General features: G+C 29.4%; 1 protein-coding gene and 1 long non-coding RNA gene across 4 annotated transcripts; both read right to left on the bottom strand.

Moving 5' to 3' along the window:
- Window positions 1–3,642: 3,642 nt before the first annotated feature.
- LOC111199668 lies at window positions 3,643–6,152 on the bottom strand. 3 transcript variants are annotated; one of them, XR_007315608.1, is made up of 4 exons: window positions 4,986–6,152; window positions 4,578–4,717; window positions 4,414–4,489; window positions 3,643–4,258 (listed from the first exon to the last, which is right to left on the bottom strand). It is a non-coding gene; the product is annotated as an uncharacterized LOC111199668 (long non-coding RNA). The 3 variants fall into 3 exon arrangements; XR_007315607.1 differs by having other exon boundaries at window positions 3,643–4,489; XR_007315606.1 differs by having other exon boundaries at window positions 3,643–4,717.
- Window positions 6,153–20,957: 14,805 nt separating this feature from the next.
- Window positions 20,958–22,594, bottom strand: LOC106358694 (nitrile-specifier protein 2-like). Its single transcript, XM_022689738.2, has 2 exons — window positions 22,444–22,594; window positions 20,958–22,120 (listed from the first exon to the last, which is right to left on the bottom strand). The coding sequence occupies exons 1-2, from the start codon at window positions 22,465–22,467 to the stop codon at window positions 21,191–21,193; spliced, it is 954 nt and encodes a 317-aa protein (XP_022545459.1). The 5' UTR covers window positions 22,468–22,594; the 3' UTR covers window positions 20,958–21,190.
- Between the last annotated feature and the right edge of the window lie 549 nt (window positions 22,595–23,143).

Raw genomic sequence — 23,143 nt, 5'->3', positions numbered from 1 at the left:
TTTAATCATGATATATTTTCATTTTTAATATATATATATATATATATATATATATATATATATATATACTTAAAAAGTATTCTAACAAATGTTGATAAGTACATTAACGATAATTTAATTTTCAAAAAGTTTATGTAAATATTTTCACTAATTTTGTAATTAGCAATGAACTATTATTATGCATTAATATATTCAATTATCATTTATAAAATGAATAAAACTCTATCCTATTTTATATGTTTTATAATCATAATCAATCATGTTAAAATAAAATTATTATATTGAACTAAAAATGATAAATTTATATTAAATTCATAAATTTTACTTTTCATAAATAAAAAATATTCATGTTAAAAATGTAATACGATGACATAACGACTTAACATTAGCAAACTATATAATACATGTATAAAATAAAGATTTTCTATATACAATAATATATTATCTAAAATGAATAAAAGTAAAAAAATATTGCTAAAAGAAAATATAGCTTTGAAAGGCGGGTCAAAATTTAGCATAAACTAAATAAAAAATAATTTTTCAATATGTTATTTCATTCATATATTAATTTTTTTAATAACTAAATTAAAATACAATAAGATAAATATATAATAAGAAGCAACAAATACATATGACAGTTTTAAACAATTGATTAACTACAACATGTAAACTATAAAATTATAAAATTATTGTATCTGAAATAATTATTTAACATTTAAATATATGATTAAATCTGAAAACAAACACCCGCACATTTGAGCGGGTAGAGATCTAGTATATATACCCTTAAGCGGCATCAACGATCTCCAACTATATTTTCTTATTTTGGGATTGACTTAATCTACCACTAATACTCTGAAATAATTTATTAATTATGTTTTACTATAAATAAATTTCATAATGTAATAAATTTTCAAATATTATGTAATTTTCTCGATATTTTAAATATTTTTACCATACATGATACATTTTATATGTGTTTGTATTTATTGCAAAAATGATTAATCTATCTGCATAATATTTAAATTTTATTTGGAATGAACAAAGTTTTACATATAATGTATAACTGTTACATATTTACTGGGTGTACAAACATACTTGAAAACTTAAATTAATATTTAAATTTTATTTGTAATGAACAAAGTTTTACATATAATGTATAACTGTTACATTTTTACTGGGTGTACAAACATACTTGAAAACTTAAATTAATATTTTAAATATGTATGTGAAGGTATAATATTTAGATATAAAGTTAAACTACAATTAATATTTTACTGAATTGTTTATTATTGTCAACTACTTTTCTTGGATGATAAAATTGGCAATAAATATTATGAAATCACTCATAATATTTTAAATTTTATATAAATTAATCAAATTTTTCTTATATAAATTTTATTATTGAGAAAATAATATAATCAAATTAGAGCATAATATTTATCTTATACTCGGTATAATTAATTATATTATAGAGTAGTTAGTCTTGTATGATTGTATAATTTCTGTAATATATAAAATTTTAATATTTTTTTAAAAAAGATAAAAGTTAATATATACTAAACAAATAATGTTTGTTTGTGTTGCAGTTTTACATAAAGATTTGTAAGACTTTTTGAAAGTTATTACATAACTTAAAAAATTGTTTTCGTCTGCTTGCCAATAAATTTTGGACATAGTTTAAATACCATATTCATTGTAATCTTCTTATAACTTTTATTAGTTTTTAATTTTTTTGGTTTGTTGATTCCATATAGTATACTATCATTTATAAATGAATATTGACCATTCTTCCTATTGTTTTGTAAGTTGTCGTTCATATTATCATTTATTGTTGGTATTTAATTTAAGTTTATTTGAAATTAAACTAATTTATTAGACATGAGCCTTTAGATTCATTATTTTGTTTATTTATGTTATAAACATTGTTCTCTAAATAGCTTTTTTCAACCAAACTCGTATGAGATAATTTTAATTTATGTACTATATGGAACTTATCGGTGGTGAACGAATTATATATTATAAGAAAGTATCATGTAGTTTAATTTATTTTTAAAGACACATCTTCCATTCTTTTTACTGTTTTGTAGATTGTTATTCATAATATAATTTTACTGTTGGTTATACATATAAATTTATTTGAAATTCAACTAATTTATGGGACGTAATACTTACGATCCTTTATTTTTTCATCTTTTTATAAATATTGTTATCACATATCGTTTTCAACCATTTTTGTTTGAGATCATTTTAATTTTACTAGAGCCGGTGTCGGCGCTTCGCGCGGATTAGATGTTTAATTAAAGTACCAGTAAATTAAAATTGGGAGTTTCTTGTTTCTGAGAAGTTTTGTTTCTTTTAGAATGTGAAGACGGTGGAAGCGCGTCATCTGTTTCTTTTTTTTTAAACTAAAGTAAGTCAAAACCGGACGTTCATAGAGAGGCTGGCCATCAACCAGCTTAAGGTGGCCAACAACATCTACAACACACAGTCAAACGGTTAAAAACAATGTATTAATAAGCTATACGGGTTTAAATTTATAAAACAAACAGATGGTTAATAAGTCCGGGATGTTGTATAAGTTTGAACTTGATAAGAAATCATCTAATTCTTACTCTTCTCCACTAAAACAAATAAAGTAAGTATTTTTTTTCAAAGCAACGCTAATATACCTCTTCGTCGATCATAAACATCTCAATCCCAAGAAGAATGCCAGGTCCTCTTTTCACATTCTTGCGAGCTTCCCAGTGATGAAGAAGCCTAAACTGCATGGTGGAATCTCCTGGCCCTGGTGAAACATGTCGGAAGAGGAGAAGGGAAGAAGCTTCGCCGGTGAGGATTGCGGTTTGTTTGGCCATGATGAAGGTATGGATTTTTCCGATCTGAAGAAAGAGTGATGTGGAAGGATGTATAAATAGTCTGAGAAGAAGAGAACACAAAGAGATAGATATCATCGAGCCGGAGGAGAGATGTGGAGGGTCAATAGTCATCTTGATTAGAGGATTTATGGCAGACGACTAAGCAGCCCATGGACCAGGACGGGGACCGAAAACCGGGAGGGAAACGGGGACGGAAAACGTCAAACTTAAAATTCATAGATACGGGTACGGCATATATAAATATATATATATATATATATATATATATATATATATAATACCTATACATCAAATAATTGAAACCTCCCACATAAGATTTAAACAGTTTTTAAAACAGTTAGAAAACAATAGAATAAACTAATAATAGTTATATGACCAATACGAAAATAAACAATCAAACATATATATATGTGTGTGTCAATTGTCCTAAGCTAAACATAAAAGTAATAGAAAATCTATAGTATTAGTATAAACAAATTCAGATGGTTAAATATTGTTTCTGAAAAAATTTCAAAAAACACGTTAGGTCACTTGGTTAACAGTTGTAGACTATAATTTTTGGGTTCGACCTTTTTTGTTCGTATAAATGAAGGTCAAAATGGTCATTGACATTTACCCTTCATCTTCTCTACACGATCTGAAACTTAGAGCATCATTAACCCTATAACCCCATTTGGGTTTCTTAATGATTTATTTAATAATAAAAGTTAGTTAAGAAATTTAGTTAAGAAATCTTTAATTTTTGTGGTACATTGGGAGTTTCTTAATTTAGGTTTCTTAAAACACATTACACAATCAACAAAGTACACAATCACAATCAACAAAACATAATCCAAGATGATAAAATAGTTTAATAGTGTTGAAAACAGTAGATAAGTTTTAGATGAACCAAGATGTAGCAATGTCGTCATGGCTACCAAGTTTATCAAAAGTTCCAGCTTTTAAATCGAGCCTGGCAAAACAAACTTTCAATCATTGAAACCTCCATCGAATTATTTAACTGAACACACATGAGATATGAATAAACCAAAACATAAAGAGGTTCAAGGGTTTCAGATTATGATACCACGAATTCTAACACCTCGTTTCTTGCTTGGTAGAATGCTCTATCAAGAACAAGCACTGATATGTTGAAAGCAAAGTCAAAATTATTAGCTCAAAAGAAATGCCAAACTGAGAAAAAAGAGTTTTTGTCATTATGTAAAGGTTAAGTATATACCTCATTCTCACGATCCTCAAACGTATTCTGTAGTTAATCTGCAACAAAATAAAGTGTCAGATGCTTTTAGCCGATTACAGAGACACAACGAACTTCAAAAACAGGTCTAGTAGCAGGATCTTCAGCCAGTTTGAGCAATCTCAGATGAGTGAGTGCATACCTTCAGACAAAAACAAAGTAAAACATTGAGACATGACAAGCATCATACACCTTCGGACAATAAGACTACAATCATAGTGATTTAAACAAGAACCAAGCATAGTTGATGGTGTCTGATTTAGACAAGAACAAAAGAGAGACAAAATCAGAACTTACAACTCTACGGAGAATAGGTTCCACAGAGGAGCATAGCCTGTGCAAGCTGTCAACTTTCATAGCCTCAACAATCACACTAGCAAGAGCAACAGAAAAAGTTTATAAAGTTGCAAAAAAAAACACAATTGGGTGAAACAGAGAAGATGAAGAGAGAACATAACAACATTTCCGACGGTGGAGAAGATAAGATCCCCGGGGAAGAGGAGAAGGACTCGAAGAAGATCGAAAATCCAAGGAACCTTGACATAACTCCAGCGCCACCTCGAGCCCTTCACGCCTCCTCTCTCCGATGCCGTTTCTGAGACTGTACTTCCTTAGCCATCAAGACAGGAACATACAAGTTCTTAAAAAACTAAACAACAACAATAATCAATCAAAGTCAAGCTACTTTAAATATACAGACTCTTCATCAATAAAGGGCCAATCTTTGAACTAGGGCCTTGATATTGAGACTCTTAACCATCTGGTAGAAGGTGAAAACTCAATAAAGGACCAATCTTCGAACTTAGGGTTTGTATCTAAGACAATAATGCTCTAGAGATAAAACTTTCAAGGAGAAGAAGAAAGCTTACGGTTTACAACGAAAGGTGAAAGACTCGGCGGCCGGAGAGAAACAGAATGCCGGCGATCAAGCGGGCGTCTCTGTGTTTTTCTTCTTCGAATCCAAACACGAGAGAAGAGGAAAGAAAGAAAAGAAAAAAAAATAAAAATCCTAAATCACAGTTCGCTGACACGTGTATTAAGAAACTTCATTATGATCGATTACCAAAACTATGTATTAAGGATCGGTTACATTGATTTTCTTTTATTTTGATTTAATTAAATCATTGCTTTTCTTAAAAACTCCACTTAAGGACCTGGGATAATGGTGGTCTTAATCTATGGCCGCCAGAATTTTTCTTACTTGATTATTTTTTTTTATCAACTTTTCTTACTTGATTTCTATGGTTCCATCATCTCATTTTAATTTCTTTTAACATGTAAAAGATAAATATAAACATTTCTTAATCATATTTCAAGAAAAAAAAATCATGAACATGGCTTAGAAACGTTTCCGAGATGTCTCGGTCGACTAACCAAACCGTCCCCATTTGAGTCCTCTCCGTCCGTACCCGTGCCGTACCCATCCCCGCGCCGAACCCGATACGTGAGACGGCACTAAGTTGGCGTATCCGTGCAACCTGATGATTGAAGTTCCATCTTGAATGGAGGCGTTATGCGGGAGGCGATGGGGAAGAGGAAGGGAATCAATGTCAGCATCGAGCATCGATACAGGGGAGGCTGATTTTGTTTCGCTTAGGGTTACGGGGGAAATGATATTTACTTTGAACATAATACGTAAGAGGCTAGGCCAGTACGTGACTTTTTTTTCCAATTTTTGGGCTGAAACCCAGTTTGGAATGACATGGCATATTGGTTGGCCAAGAATTTTTTTGCCCATGTGGCACACCTTGGAAGCCTCCAAAATAGTCCCTTTTATATAGTAGGATGTATTATATGGAACCTATAGTTTTATCGGTGATATATATTTATGAGAAGTCATCATGTTGGTTTATTTTATTGTTAATGAAATTATCTATAATCTATATAAGATGATAGTGTTGATTACAATTTCAAAATTTTGATGAATAAATAAATTTGTGAATTTCTTTTAATTGAAAAGAATCAGTTTAAATTCTTAAATAATATGCTTTTTAACAATATGTGTTTCACACAAGTGGATTATTCTTACATGTGGTTCTTATAAAGTAAATGTTTTGTAAGTCAAAGAATAAATTAGCTCCGTAGAAAGGAAAAAAAAGAAGTGAAACCAGCCATTGTTTTAATATTTTTTTAAACCATGTAAAATTTATTATAAATTTAGATAATTATTTATAGTATATATACAACTACTTTATAAATAATCTAGATTAAATTTCATGTTAACTTTCTTCTATTTTGATTAGTCTCGAATACTTTTTGATATTAATTATATATGATTTGTTATGCTTTCACATACTTAGAACACAATTTTTTTTATTAATCTCTTTGACGTTCTTTCGACATAATTTAAAAACAAAATCTCCCCTATATTTTTTTATTATTTGATATGGTTTGATTTTCTTTAAAAAAATATTTGTTTATGAAAATCTTGATATTTTTAAATTATATATGTAATTTTTTAATAACATGTAGTATCAACTTTTAAAATAAGTGTGTTTTAAATTCTTATAGTTTAAATTCTTGAAGTTATATGATAAGTTTCCAAGAATTATTATATATGTAAAGTTAATTCGTTTTAATGTGTTTTAAAGTTTATCTTAATTTATATAATTTTTTCAAAACAATTTGTTGTTGAAACTTTTTGATAATTTATTTTATCTCATTCCAAAAAACACTCTTATCACATCCGATGTGGTCATCAGCCTTCCATAAACTATTACTGAAATCAAAGTCAATCATCTTCCTAACCTCACAGCGGGTGCAACAGAGGCAGACCTAGGCATGATCTAGGTGGGGGCCGTGGGGCAAGTGCCACATGCAGAAATTTTTTTTCTCATTAGTTGCATTGAAAATAAAGGACCTTAAATGGCTTATAATCTCCAATGCCCCCATACACCTTTGGTTACGACTTTTTTTATTTAATTAAGTATACCCCATGTTATGAAATTTGCTATAGATCCGCCCCTAGGTGCAATGGATTCAGTCCAAGATCAACCGGTCTTATAATTTCTCAAGAAGCGTCAAGGTGCACCACTCATCTGTTTTCACTTCCATTGCCTTTAATTGACACACTGAGTTGCAGTTTAGCTGTTTATAGGTTTCTCCTGACAGCTTTTTCTTCAGTTCTTCGGCTTATTCGTTGTTAAGCTCAAATATAGTAATCAATGTTTTGATTTTCTGTACTGTCTCTGTGTAACGTAGCCATTATGTTTCACTTGTATTTTCTGTTTCCTTCGTCAAAATAGGAGCAAATCTCTTAGCCGCTTCAATTTTTGATCTAAACCACATTATTTCTTTGTTTCATTTCTTTGTGCTGGAATTATAATAAGAGCAATCTAATCAAAGAGATCATTTGCATATATATATATATATATATATAACTTGATAACATGCCATTGAAATTAATTAATTAGAAATTTAGTTGAAACCTCTAATATTAATCTTTAGTCTAGTTTTCCATTTGCATCATTTAGTTTTACAATACTTAAAGTCTTGACTACAATGTATTAGTTACATTACTGAAAATCTCGACTGCAATGTATTTTAGCAATTTTCATACAATTGCTGACAACTCAAAATGTTAATTTTCTTGAATACGTTGAATATAATAAAACATTTTTGCGTAGGGGTTTAACTAACTCATGGTATCGACCAGCCCAATATAAACAATTGTTTTTGGAAATATTGATTTTTGAAAATAGTGAATTAAAATGATGATTTGTCATATGTGGTTTTAAATCATATGTGTTTTAACTACTTATAGCTTCGTTTAAATTTTTATTTTATTTTATTTTATTTTTCTAAAAAAAATTGATTTCCAAAATAAAAATTATATATAATTTTTTTTTAAAAATCGTTAGTTTATGTTATTTGTATATATTTCGAAATTATATGTGATTTAAATTATTATCTGTTCGATTTTTATTAAGTTTAGTGTTTTATATATATATTTTCAGTTTTGAAAAATCATATATATCAAGTTGATTTTTGTTTTATTTGTACAGATCTCTATTTTATTTTGGAGAATTATATATTTGGAAAATTTGAAATTTTAAAAATAGTAAACTAAAATAATGATTTAGCATATTATAATTGATAGTTTTAAATCCTATGTGGACACCCTCCATTGCTTATAGCCTCAACATATTATAAGAAAATTATTTTTTTTGTTAACATTACTATTCTGCTTTTTATTTTCCATTTTACTTTAATAGATACCATTTTAAAGTAAAATTTTAAATGTTAATATTTATTTTATTAGTTTAGATTATATATATAAAATATTAATTTCCTTTTATTTTATTTTTGGAGATATTAACATTTTAAAATAAAAAGATAATCTGTTTTTGCTACATTAACTATTTTAACATTAATTTCCATTTTATTTTTGTATAAAATGTATTTTAGATTTATTATATCTAAGAAGAAGTATTTTTTTTGTTAATATTACTATTTTACTTTTGATTTTCTGTTTTACTATAATATTTAACATTTATTAAAGTAAGTTGCCATATGTTAATATTTAGTTTTTTTAGTTTAAGTTATATATAGAATATTAATTTCGTTTTTGAAAATAGTTTTTTGAAAATATTTTTTTTGAAATTTAACATTTAAAAAAAAACTTATATAATGATGTGTCAATATACGATTGGTGGTTTTAAATCCTACGTGGACGTCCTCAATGGCTTATAACCTCAACTTTTATATAATATAAATAGTTTTGCTAGTTTAAGTTATTATATGGAATAATAATTTCTTTTTATATAATTTTGGAAATACTAATATTTTTTATAAATAATAAACTAATATAATGATGTCTCATAATATGATTGCTTGTTTTAAATCCTATGTTAACGCTGCCAATGACTTATATAGCCTTTTTACTTTTGATTCTCCATTTTACTATAACAATTAACATTTTAAAGCAAGTTGTAAAATGTTAATATTTATTTTGTTAGTTTAAGTTACATACGGAATATTAATTTTGTTTTTAATATAGTTTTGGAAACATTAAAATTTTCTATAAATAGTAAACTAATATAATGATGTTTCATAATATGATCGATCGTTTAAAATCCTATTTTATATATTAATATATTATCACTGATTTATATTCTTAGCTTATATATAATGTATGTTATTTACGAATACTTTCAATAGAATATAGCCGAAAGTTTGAAAATCATGAGTTAAATTTATAGTTATAATTGTTTGAATTATTGAATTTTAAAATTAATTATTATTTTAGTTAATTTGTGATAAATTTCGAAATTATTAATATATATATATATATATATATTAAGTTAATATATGTATAATATTTTTACTTTTGTTAGTTTGCCTTATTTGATATTAAATTTTTTATTATGAAATAAACAGTTTTTTGAAAACATTGACATATTTAAAAATAACAAATTAAAGATCTGATGTGTCAAAACACGACTGGAGGTTTTAAATCCTACGTGGACGTTCTCAATGGCTTATAGCCTCAATTTTTATATAGTATAGATTTTATATGCAGAGTATGTTTAAGCAATCATAGTTCGTAAGCACCACTTTTACGTTTGCTAAGGTGATGATTATTTTATTAAATCTCGTACCTGCAGTGTAGAATTTCTATTGAGGATAGTGTAGTTTCGAAGATGTTTGGTCTTTATGTATCAAGTTGGGTAGGAGTCTTGTGTGACAGTTACACGTTTACATAGCGATGCAGAGTAAATGATTGCAAGAGCATAGAGACGAACTTATGTACTATCAAAGCAGAGAATTATATATATCCACATAACTGGGGAGTGCATTGACTAACTATGTACTATAGCACATTGCTTGTTTCATGTGTTGTACAACACACCGTATTTGTCCATGTTAAAGCTAAATTCTCATGGTTGGAGTTTTATTACTGAGTCAAGTGTTGTTTCCTGTTACTCATTTTTTTTCTTCCCTTTAAGGATGGTTGGGTTTTATGAGGCGTTTTACATTCTTTCTTTTTTTTTTTTTATGATTTATCTAAATAGTATTTCAGCCTATTTTTATTTATTGGATTTTTGGTTATGGATACGGTTTTGAATATTAATAAATTGGTAAGTTAAAGAAGTAAGTTATTTGAGAAATATGTTATGAAATGAGGAAAATAAAGGTGTTACAAATTTGTTCATAGCTAGTATCATTTACTTTATTTAAATAATGTGTTTGCGGAACAGACAAAACTATTATTTTTTGTATTTTGAAAGGGACAAAAATAATTGGAATCCCTCCCTTATTTTGGCCACAGGACACCAGAGAGAACAATGGTGGCAAAAAGTTTCTTAGATAGAAAGTAGAGAAAAAAATAGAGAAAGACATAGAGTTTCAAAATTTCTTTATTGTACTATTGTCCATGTATCACTATTTAAATTTTATAAGGATAGCTTCAAAATGATGTTCATAGTTATGTTGTGTAAATTCCATTTTATATTAAAAATAGTATCCCATCCAAATTATGTTGTGTAGATTGTGTATGATACGTTGAATGCAGGCCGCAAATTGCCAAAAAAAAAAAACAAATTGTCTCATTTTGTGGCAAAATGTCATTTTCAAGTTCAACTATACCAGTTGCACCAAAAAAAAAAAGGGTTCAACTATTTACATGGATATCATATATGCTTCATTTCTTCTTTCTATATTTTTTTTGTCAACTTTCTTCTTTCTATATACATTACACTAGTACATCCCACAATGGTAAAACACATAGCAAAAATAGTTACGGAAATAATACTTTACAACATTTGAAAGCCCAACAACTATTACAACATTGTCCGATTAATTTTATTTTTACAGAAAAAAAGAAAAATGCGCCAACATTATTATAGAATTTAATCAAATACAATAAATAGATATGGAGTGCTAATTTTTCGGAGCTGACACTTTCTTGAAATGCCGGCGTTTGACGTCTCCGATTCCGACTCAAAACCAATCTCAAGGGTAAATCGAATCCTCAATCTCCTTCTTCTTCGATGAAACTGAAAGAAACTTCATTTCATGGTGCTCGATTTCTCAATTACAGCCTGGTTTCGAGATTCTGAGTCTTCTTTCAGGCAAATGTTACCAGAGATTTTTCAATTACAGCCTGGTTTATCTCTTTTTATATTGGTGTTTCGTAAAAATTTGATCTTGTTGTTTCAAGTGGCGGAGTTAGGAACATAAGCCAATGGGATCAAAAGTTTATATATATGAAATTGAATAGATACTAAGGGGGTCAAATTACTGAAATTTAACCACTTAATCAAGATATACTACAAATTTATGCCTAAATTTGATTAATTCTTAAAATTGATATGGGTCAAATGACCCACATGATTATTAGCTGCATCCGCCACTGGTTGTTTCATGTAAAACTTTGTAGTTATCATACTCAATTTGCATGGAAGATTACTCTATCACAAACGCTGCACCCACTCTTTGTTGACATCGATGTTGCACAACCGCTGCACTCACTCTTTGTGGACATCGATGTTGCATAGATTGCGTGAGAGGTAATGATTATGATAATATAAATTGATTTCTAAGCTTTGATCAAGTCAACAGATTATGCATTGCCTTTTTGGTTCGGCTTATTTTGTTTTGTGTCTAACGTTGATTTATATTCCATCTTTCAGGATTGATTTTTGTTGCAGTAAGAGGTGGACCATCCATTTTGGAAAAGAAGTGTCCAGCGCTTGATTGCCAACACAATCTAGGATTGTCTCTCATAGAGTCACTCGCATCTCGTGAAATTGCAACATTTTGGAGATTTGCAGCACTCTCTTAAGTTGACGACAGTTGCAAAATTAAATGATGTCTTGCTCCTAATTGTAATTTTGCAATTGCACAAAGAGATCAAGAGATTGATATGGAATGTTTCAAACTTTACCAGTTTTGTTGGAAGGTAAAATGTTCTGTCGTATTTGTTTTACTAACAATTCTGATCTCAAAATTTTATTGTTTCAGTACTTAAACACCTCACACTCTCCTGTGGACTGTTCACTAGTTATGAGATTGGAAGAATATTCACATAATATGGAAACTATTGACTGGTAATTACTGAAAGTTGTGGTATTTTCCTTGATTTACAATACTCCAATTACATCTCATTACATACAATGTTAGAGGTTTCAACCTCCCTAAGTATCAGGGTACTAAATCTTAACAACATAATCTTAGATAATTGAAAATAGAATAATCCTTATTTGTTCAATTTAAAAAAATACACATATGTATCCTTGTTTAGTTGGTATGATAAGTATTCTGAGACCTGTTTTGTCTGCAGAAAAAAGAGTCAACGTGAACAAATTCCCTAAGTGTTTCATCCCCATTCAGTTGTCCGAGGGTTGTCCACACATGACATGTATTTGCAAGTTTGAGTTATGTTGGTAAGAGAATTAAATATTTGCAAGTTTTTTGAGTCCCTACATTTACATTTTTTTTTCTTGCATTCATTTAGGACTTGTCTAAGTTCATGGACTAATGAACATGTAGAAATGCCGTGCGAGGCTAGTACATCATCTTTCTCGTCTGGAGAATCAGATGACATTTCTGAAGCTGAAATTTACTACAAAAGACTATTTAGTCTTCATTAGCAGGTAACTAAATTCACATAGTATATTATGATGGTGTTTGTTGACATATTATCAAACTTATGCATTATTATTATTCTCAATACTTGGCAACAACAATAAGTGACGGCATGAAATTTTACTTTGGCTATAGTATGGCAGTGAAGTTAGCTTGGTTTGAGGTACTTCAGTTTATTAGTTTGAAATAAATTATGTGAACATGTTGCTAACAAAAACTCTACCCTATCAGATTCATAAGTGCAAGTCAATATCTAAAGTGGATATGTGCATTTGCACATCAGCACAGACTAAACGTGGTCAAGTTTGTTGGGATTAAAGGCAAAATCAGTGTTTCTTGCCAATTTTCCCTTTTTTTTTGTAGAAATTACTGTGAGTAGTCTTTTTAAGTAGCTTCTATGGCATGAATTGAGAAATTTCTCTAGAATTTCACTCTATAGTTTCGTTTTAGCCAACTTGCTTGCAAAAGCATGCATGTGTTCTGATTAGGATGTTAAAACTACTAGCGTTATGCTTCACTAATTTACAAAGTTTGGGTCTGCTACATTGAGCTTCAGTGATCTGTAAGCACGAGTTGAATTCTTCTATGTCTGTGGGATATTTCTTTCAGCATATACTTATTGTTCCTCTACCTTTTTTCTTTGCAGAGGAGGCAGAACAACAACTTGAGGGTTTGATCTCATGTGCTGTTGCATCAGCTTCTACGAAGATGAGAGAAGTTGAGCTCTTGTCTTGCACCAAGAAGACCAGAAAGAGCTATGATAATATGGTTACAAAGCTGCGATGGGAAGCAGCATGGTGAGAGAGCAGCGTTTAAAGAAGATTCCTTTTCATCTAGTTAACACAATTGTTGCAATAAACATTTTTTTGAATGGGTAAAATGGATTTACCATAAACCATGCTTGTAACCAGTACTTAGGATGTTGACCCCTTGAAAACTAGGTTACCACTTCAAACTGCAGATATTTTCTATCAGTGTAGGCAATTCTGATTCACGAAGGGCTTTGTATAACAACAGTGCACCATTTTTTGTGAGGGTAAAATTGTTGAACGTCTCTTCATTACTTCTCGTGGGAAGATGTTCATGGACAAATTGAATTTGACTTATGTTATCCCGTTAAACCAGGAAACAAGATTAAGTTCTTGGTTTCTGATTCCGGCTTGTTCTAGGTTGCAGGGATTGTCACATGACCGAGAAGAGATAGGGGAAGAAAAGTGTTGCCTTAGAGCCATACGCTTTGGTGTTAGAAAGTATGTGAGCAATTGGTTCCTTTCTTGTGTTTGTGTTTGGTTGTATGTAGGAAGCTGTTCCCCTAGATGATTCTAAAGGTACCTTAGAGCTAGCTCCAAAGGTATTTGTTGCATGTTATTTAAGAGATATGTTGCTTATTAGCTCCAGAAGAATCAAAGTTTGTCTCTCTTTTTAGCAGAAAGCTATCATTCTACATAACAAGGTAGAAACCCTTCCGCTTCACTTAAATTAGCTATAATCATGACCAGAAAAGTGGAAAACGCTTAGGTTCGTGCATCCCTAGGATAGCCGGGTACACGAGTTAAAGTTTAGTCCTTGATGACAAAAGTGGCTAGTAAAATGAACTAGAGCTTAAGATCACCACCACTCTAATCTGCCAAATTAAATCCTGAATGTTGAACAAGATTGTTTTAGCTTAAGAGAAGTCCAACTTCCTGGTAAGAAAGCGACCGAGAAACTGTTTTTTTCTCTAATGGCTTGAGAGGTCAAACCCTGACAAAGCTATTTGTATTTTCATTCAAAGAGAGTCTCAGTTTCGTCATTTGCTTATGTGGACTAAAGCTACTAAGACCATGTACAATAGTTTCAACTTTCTCTCCATTTTCAATATTTTTATTTTTTCCTTTTAACATTCCACATCATCTTCTCTTTCCTTTACATCATTTATTCAACACTCACTTCACTCTAAACCTTTACAATGGTTTTGTTTTACAAAATTCAACACCCTACCCCACAATTTTTAATTCATATTTTTGTTTTTTATAACATACTAATTACATATTAATAATTAATTTAAAAACTAAAATAAAATAAATTTTAATAATATTTATTTTAAATTATTATACTAAGCTTATTTTTAGATAATACCAAATCAATATTAATAAAAGTTTTATTAACAAAAAAGGTTAAAAAACTAAAATAGTTGATTATAAGGAAAAATGACATTTTTTTCTATATCCAAATGAAATGAGAGTGGTCTCTATTTATAGATAAGAAAAAATCTTGAATTTTGATATAATTTTTATTATATTTGAAAAAGTTTTATTATATAAAAAATATGTTTCAATTATTGGGTGAAGATAAAAATCAAAAGTAATATGTACAGCTCATCAATCTACTCACAATGCGACATGTGGCAGCGTCGGCCCACAAATTTTTTTTCTCAACTGTTTAAACTTTGCAACACATATTAAAACCATGTAGATTAACCCAATTTATTAGCATCCTCATTGCAAGAGTTTCAACTGTTGAAAACAAGTTTCAACACCCCCGTTGTGGTTGCTCTAAGACTATATACAATGGTTTCAAAATTCAACACCCTCCACTTCATCTTTTAACACTCAATGTCATATTCTCTTTCTTACCCATCATCATTCAACACACATTCAATTTTTATTCACTGCAATAGTTTTGTTGAATAAAATTCAACACTCTATTTTATTAATTAATAATTATTTTTTCTATATCCAAATTAAATAAACCTAATCTCTATTTATAGATAATTTAAAAAGATAAATTTTAGTATAAGAAATAAAAATAAATTATTTAATTTATAATGAAATTAATTAGTTTTAAATAACTAAGAGAATATCAAAATATCAAAAATCTTTAGAAAGTGACATGTGTCGTCGATGGTCCTCACTTTCTTCTTATTCAACATGTTGAATCTTTTCAACACCAATTAATCCACATCATCAAATTTCATTTTTCAACACCCTCATTGTAAGGATTCAACTGTTGAATCTTTTATTCAACACACCCATTGTACATAGTCTAAGGAATTTAATAGTGGTCTAGTAGTTGAAATGTGCTTTGTTTGACACATACATCAGGAATTTTTATGACTAATTAAGATTATGATAGAATTATATCATAAAAATATATATATAATTTGGTTTCATAAACTTCTGTGAACGCATCTATTTTTAAGCAATATTTCTTTTATTCATTTTAAGTGGTGTTTAAAAAAAATTATTTCATTTTAAATAATGTTTTCAAGTTTCTATGTAAAAATAATATAATTTGATGTTTATGACTATTTGTATTATGTAATATAATTTATTTTATTTTCTAAATTAGTTGTAGTTATTGTTGTTTTAAGGTAATTGAGATAAATTAAATAAAAGTTCACAATTTTTTAAATGAAAACTAAATTTTTTATAAATCAGTTATTTTGAAACAGAAAGTGTATATTACTACTTGAAATTGCAGCCATCTATATTATTAAAACTGATGTACCTTTTAAAATTAACTCTTATTTCACCTTATTATTTACCAACTTATGCCACTAAATTATTAACCATTAATTAATTACTTATTTTGTTAGATTTTTCTCTTTCCAAACTTAGAAAAATTAATTAATTAACCAAAATAATTTATTTATTAAATTATTTTCTAACCAAAATTACCAAAATTACAATTATCCTCTAACTGTATTATTTTCTAACCAAATTTTACAATAAATTAAAAAAATTAAAATGTAACTACAAATATTAAATTTTATATATTTATGTATATTATTGTTCATTTTACATACAAAATATAAACTATAAATATTTTTTAACATATAAAGTTATTTTTCAAATATATGTTAAATAATTTGATGTTTAATATAATTCATACATATATTTGAATTATAAGAATACAATAAATAAATTTTAATTTAATATTTTCTTCAAATATGAACATAGAAATATAATTTATTTGACATATAAAAAACTCAGTGATATATCTATTTATCTATTTTATTAAAACATAATATATTTTATGAAAACATAATACATTTTATTTTGGAAAGATGAATACATAGCGTTTTGTTTATGACAAAACACTACAACCAGAAACACTATGAATCAAAATGAAAGACATGAAGCAAAAAAAAGCCGCCAAAATGAAACAAACATACCAAAGGGATAAATGCAAATAAAGATGGATTCGCAAGTCGAACAGCAAAAATCAAACAAGCAAACACAAATCAGAGCTATTCTCCGGAATAAAAACCCTAAACAGTCGAACAAAACAAAGCGATAACTAACAGTGAAAAGAGACAAATCTGAATCACATACGCCGAAAGAAGAGAAAAGATAAATCTAAAATTTCAAACAACTTAAGAAAATAGAAGACGAGAGAACAACACCTTTCACTTTCCTCTGAGCAAGCAATAATGAGAAATGAGGAAGAAAGCACATCAATTTATACACCAAAAACCAAGGGCCGCGAAAGGAAATGATTATGACTGCACGAACGATTCGTCTTCCAAGGAGAGAAAGTTGAATCCCTACTTCAATCAAATCCCGTAATTAATTCGCCAAACCAAAGTCTCGAACCGGGCCTTGGGGCACGCGGAGTGGCAGCATTTCTTAAGCTAATGTCTTTGTCATACTAGCTTTGACCAAAAAATATATATATATATATATATATATATATATACTAGCTAAATGTTTTTCTCTCTACCACAGTTTTCGAGAGAGCCGCACCCACTCACCTTTCTCAATGCCGACCCAACAATATTATTTCCAAATCTAGGAAGTAAGGCCATGCGCAGCGATGAATTCTCAACTGATCTCTAACCACTAAATTAATGAAAATAAATGAACAAGGAAGAGAGAGAATGAGAAACGTTTCTTCTTGAAGAGACTAAAAAAAATCTGAAGAAGGCAAAGCCTACTCTACCAAGCAGTTTGGCTGAAAATTTGGCATTCTTCAGGGTGAAAATAGTATTCTTTACCGTGACATGAAAGAAGTAACCACAACCCCATAATTAATCCAGCGCACATTATTCAGTCTGTAGAACAACTAGTTGGCAACATAATCTCATAGTTGTGAGGGATGGGAGGCTTGGTTTGCATCAAGATGATAGTCAAAAAATTTAAATTCTGTGTCTTATAATATCTTTCAAAACATAGCTACAAGCCTACAACCATTACAAAAGTTTTTTTTTTTAATTTGAATTCATCCTACATTTACAAAAAAAATTTAAAAGAAATAAGCATATTAAAGTAATGTGTTGCTTTTTTTTTTAACACATCAAGTGATGTGTCGCTTTAATTTATACGCTATTTTGTGAATAAAAGAATAATTCAGCTTGAATTTTGCCCCACACAAAAACATTTATCAGTATCATGACAAAGACAGTAGCTTGAATTTTCTCAAAACGCAAGGGAAGTATGAGAAAAATACAGCTTAAATGTTGCTCTACAACAAAAACAGTTAAAAATCATGACAATGGTTGTAGCTTGAAGTTTCTTAAAACTCAAGGGAAGCATGAGAATAATACAGCTTGAGAAATGCTCTACCCAAATTTTTTTATCAATACTAGATCCTTTCTCCACGCTCCGCGCGGATAATATATTTAAATTTATTACATTTATCATTTTTATTTGTATGTGAATCTTTCTATATTAAATTATATATAACTAATTTTAAATTTGATTTTTTTTATATTTTTAGTTTGAAGTAAATATTTATATTATATGTAACACAATTAACTAATAAAATATGAATAATCAAGTCCGAGATTTTAGAGTTATGTAAAAAAATATAATTATATGTAGACCACAAATTATCTTAGTTTAAAAGATCGGAATCTCATCTCGAATAAATTTACGAAAAGAAAAAAGTACTCCAATAACCTACTTAAAATATAAAACCTCCTTTTCAAAAAAAAAACGTACTTAATAATATTTTTTACGTGTATTAGTTGAAAACTGACAATTGAATATCGATCTAGAATATTATTTTAATATATCTAATGTAAAATATTAATTGTAATAAACAAATTTTGAATTTTATAATATTACATGAATTAGAAGTCTTTAAAATCTAAAATCTATTTTATTAACATACTATATTTTTTATTCATTTATTATTTTGACGTTACAAAATATTGCTTTAGTTTTATTTGTATATTAATTTTTTAATAATTTAGTTTCCTTTTAAGTAATTTTAAAATTATCAAGAATATAATATATTTAAAATTATTTATCTAAATATATCCAAATATGATGTCTCATTTTTATGTGTGTTTGCGTTGAGCATATTAATTTGTAATTTGTATATTTAATAACACCTTATTGCATGTCGTTCTATGGTTTTAATAAATGTGTCGTCATTTCATATTTATTACTACTAACATGATTTTTTAGTGATCAGTGATAATGTATTTTTAACGTTATGTATTATATTTTATAGTATATTTTTTAAGTCTTCCTGCTGGCACTTTTTTTAGAATCATTTTAATTAGATAATAGGTTTAAAGATGTAAATGAAACTGTGTATGTTGTAAATTTAGACTTTTTAGTGTAGTTGAACACTATCAATTATGGAAATTATATTATGATTTTATTTTACTAAATCTTTCTTTTTGTGTATTTTTTTTTGTTTTATTTTGTATTTTTACAATTTTATTGCATTATTCTTTAATTGCAGAGAATTGATATTTCTAATTTTTGTTTCATATACCTTAAAAGTCTTCGGTTGATTTTTGTTTTTTTCTTTCTCCAATTATAATGTACGGTTCGACCGTTTCTTCTTTTTTTTGGATCAAACTTCTAATATCATCAGATATAAAAGCTTAAACTCTAAGAATGGAGTGAGTATTTATGCTAGAGAAAACTGATTTAACCACTAATATAGTGAGATATTATAATATTAAAAGGTATGGAAACTCTTCTATGTTGTCCTACGCTGGACATAATTAAGTTGTTGTCAATTGATTCTATATTTGTGATAACTGGAAATACATCTTTATGTCTTCCTTACATCATCTTTAATTGGTTTATGGTTCGACTATTTCTAATATACTCAGAGTAACATAAAATTAGATGTTTATTATCTCCTCCCAATTAGGAATGCACAGAATGAGAGAAATTCAAGATGAGACCACTTTACAATTTTGTCCTCATATCTATATAGAGTTAGTTTATAGATTACTCTATCTGTTTCAAAATGTAATCAATTTTAATTAAAATCTGTAATATTTAAAAGTTATTACTTTAGAAAATTGTCTTTTAATATATAAATTTAATCAATTACACAGTAATTTACATAATTTAATTGGCCACACAATATCCAATAAATATAAAGTTACATTAAAATATAAAAACAATTTATATAGTGAAACAAAAAATACTTTTAAACTATTATATTATAAAACAAAGAGAATATTCAAATTATATTGAAACATTTGAATAGTAAAAATCAGAAAAGTTGAAATCTCAACGTCGATCATTTACGTTGACCATGTTATTGAGTTTGAAGATAACGTGTATGATCAAGAACAAAAAGATGAATTTTAGCTTCAGTCTTTTTTTTTAATCATTTTACGAAAAAGAAAAAAAAAACAGGAAGATCACTAATAAAAAAAGATACAAACATAGTACCGTAAAAAGGTGTTAATCACAGTAGCAAACATTATAGTCTCAAAAATAATAAACTTTATATTAAATATTAGTCAAAAATAATAAAATATATAATATTAATAAATTTCATTTTAAATATAATTTAATTTTCAAAAAATTTATCACTGCACATGGTGCAGGAAAACACCTAATATTATTTGAATTTCAAAAACTATCTGATGCACTAACTTTTTGTGACAAATCAAATTTAAGAAACTGGGCAAGAGATTGAGAGGAGAGATGTGGAGAGGTACAAAGAGTCTTCACTGGATGAGTTATAATGGAGCATTGAAGTGTCATTGTTGTAGTCGTAGGAGTTACACCGGTGAAGTTGGGTAGACGAACAGATTTGGAGTCGCTGGAGACGTCTGAGGCGAGTAGGCTAAAGAAAAGGAAGCTATGAGTTATACAATGGGCTAACTATTTTAATGAGTTTGGATGGTTCGAGTCCCATCATCTAAACATTCACGATGACGTGGCAGTTTGATTGGTGTGAAATATTTTGTCCTATGTGACACTCTTAAGAAACCTCAAAATTAGTAGCTTTTATATAGTAGGATCATGACAAAGACATTAGCTTGAGAAGTGCTCTACCCAAAAAAGTTATCCAATAAAAAAATTGTTATGATTGATTGCAAACATCTTTTTATTTATTTACACATACATATATTATTTGAAATCGCAATTATGCTCTTATTCATCATACAAACCAAACACACAGAAAATGACATTATTAAACACACGAGCAGTATAGTAGTAGTTCGTAACTGTCTTGTCTCACAAGTCACAAACTAGACCCTCCCCATGATGCACCAAACTCACCAACACGAGCGGTCTTATGCAGAGTTTACGCCATAGAAATAGATGTCCTCATAACGACCATTGGTTGGAGCCTTCCCTCCATACATCAACAGCCCCTTTTTCCCATCAATGGACGCAGTCGTGGATGCGATCCATCCACGAGGGCTATGACCTTCCTCAAGTTTCTCCCAGACCAAACTCTCAGTGTCCAACACAAAAGCCCCACCGGTCAATGACCCCGGACCTAAATGAGCCTTTACGTCCATCTCGATCTCACCTCCGGATATAATTATGCATTTCCCAACGACCGCTAGTGCAAACACGCTTCTCGCCCACGGCTTTTCACCCCTTGTTTCCACTTTAGTCCACTTACTTTCAACTGGATCAAAGAAATGAATATCTTCTACTTCTTCCCCAATAAACCCATATACAACCCAAATCTTCCCTTTCACAACGGCGAGTCCCGCTCCACCTCTAGCTTTGCAAGACTCTCCTGGATTCGGAAACTCAATCCACTTCTGATCAATGATGTTGTAGGCATGAAGTGTGTTGACACGTTCCTTAATACTCACTCCACCAAATACATAAACGTTTTTGTCATCAGCAGCCATCGAGTGGAAGCTACGCGGTGCAGGTCCTTTATTAACGTGAGTTATGAGTTTCCAGCGCCTTTTAACCGTGTCGTAAGAGTAGAAGCCGTTGTAATTACGGAAGCCGTCCCGGCCACCAAAGACGTAGAGTGTAGTGCCGATGGCTACCATTCTAACGCCTAAGCATGGGAGATCTGGAACGTCACCGTTTGGATCAGCGATCGACCATCTGTGAGTCTTGAAATCGAAAAAGTAGAGGTCTCGATCGATGTGAAAATTTGGCTTTAACTCTCCACCGAAAGCGTACATTTTGTTTCCAACCATTGCTATATCGTGAGAACATCTTGGTCCAGGAGTCCTGCCTTTTTGCTCCACCTAATAATAAGAGTCACCGCATGTTTCTTTTATTAGTATGATGTGTTCACGAGATGTGTTATTATGCACTAGGTCTAGCAATATAAAAATTGAACCAAAAATGTATCCGAAATTTTTGAACCAAAGTTTTTTTTTGTTTTTGATAACCGTACCAAAGTTGAATTGAAATATTTGTTACTTCTTAAAGTAACTATAAGAAAATTAGATATGATTCATTTTCAGAATATTAACTTCTTTTTATATTTTTGGAATAAAAGAAAATATAGAATCTCCCGAATGATCGAAAAACTAAATCTCCTGACCAAGCCATACTACGTACGTACCTGGATCAACTTGCCATGCAACATCGTCTGGGGAAAAGCTGAAATATAAGCTCCGATGGAATGAAGAACGTCGCTTGAACTACCATGAAAACCAGTGATTTTGCCACCTTCGAGCAAGGACAATTTGGTACGCTCATTTACAATAACAGGGGTCTTTCCAAACGGCTGAGAGCATCCACAATGGTGGCACCCATTGTGGAACCCTTAGTAATTTAAAATTTTTTTTTTTTTTTTGTTAAATAGCTAAGGATCTGAACCAAATAAGTGTTTACAATGGTGAGTCCTAATAAGAAGTCCTTAGAATAAAATTTTTTTTTTTTAAAAAAGTGAATTATCAAATGTTTCAATAATATAGCCTGAATAAATTTAAAATCACAATAATTAAAAATAAAGATACAACAATTATTAATATTCATCACCAAATTTGTTCCAAACATTTTGAATTAAGTCATGTTTTAATTGGGCATGCATATTCCTATCACGAAGATCATTCCGATTGGGAAACATATTATTCAGATTTGTAGGTCTCTCCGTTTCCACCTGTGAAGTTCTAGTGTTGTCTCCTTCTTCAAATTCAGATATATCGATACAAGTGTATCCGTCCCGTTCATTTTCGACTATCATATTGTGTAGGATGATACATGCTCTCATAATCTTTCCTATCTTTTCCTTATCCAAAGTTTTTACCGGGTTTCTCACA

The sequence above is a fragment of the Brassica napus genome, chromosome A8 (assembly GCF_020379485.1).
Source record: "Brassica napus cultivar Da-Ae chromosome A8, Da-Ae, whole genome shotgun sequence".
In the NCBI taxonomy this organism is placed as follows: domain Eukaryota; kingdom Viridiplantae; phylum Streptophyta; class Magnoliopsida; order Brassicales; family Brassicaceae; genus Brassica; species Brassica napus.
The sequence above is the reverse complement of the archived record's forward strand: the minus strand, read 5'-3'. Positions and strand labels throughout refer to the sequence as shown.

Bases quoted from the DNA above. Each gene is read 5' to 3' on its own strand.
- LOC106358694 (XM_022689738.2), bottom strand. From the start codon at position 22,467: ATGTTGCATGGCAAGTTGATCCAG. The intron at 22,121-22,443 runs GTACGTACGTAG...TCTTATTATTAG, and splicing joins TGCATGGCAAGTTGATCCAG to GTGGAGCAAAAAGGCAGGAC.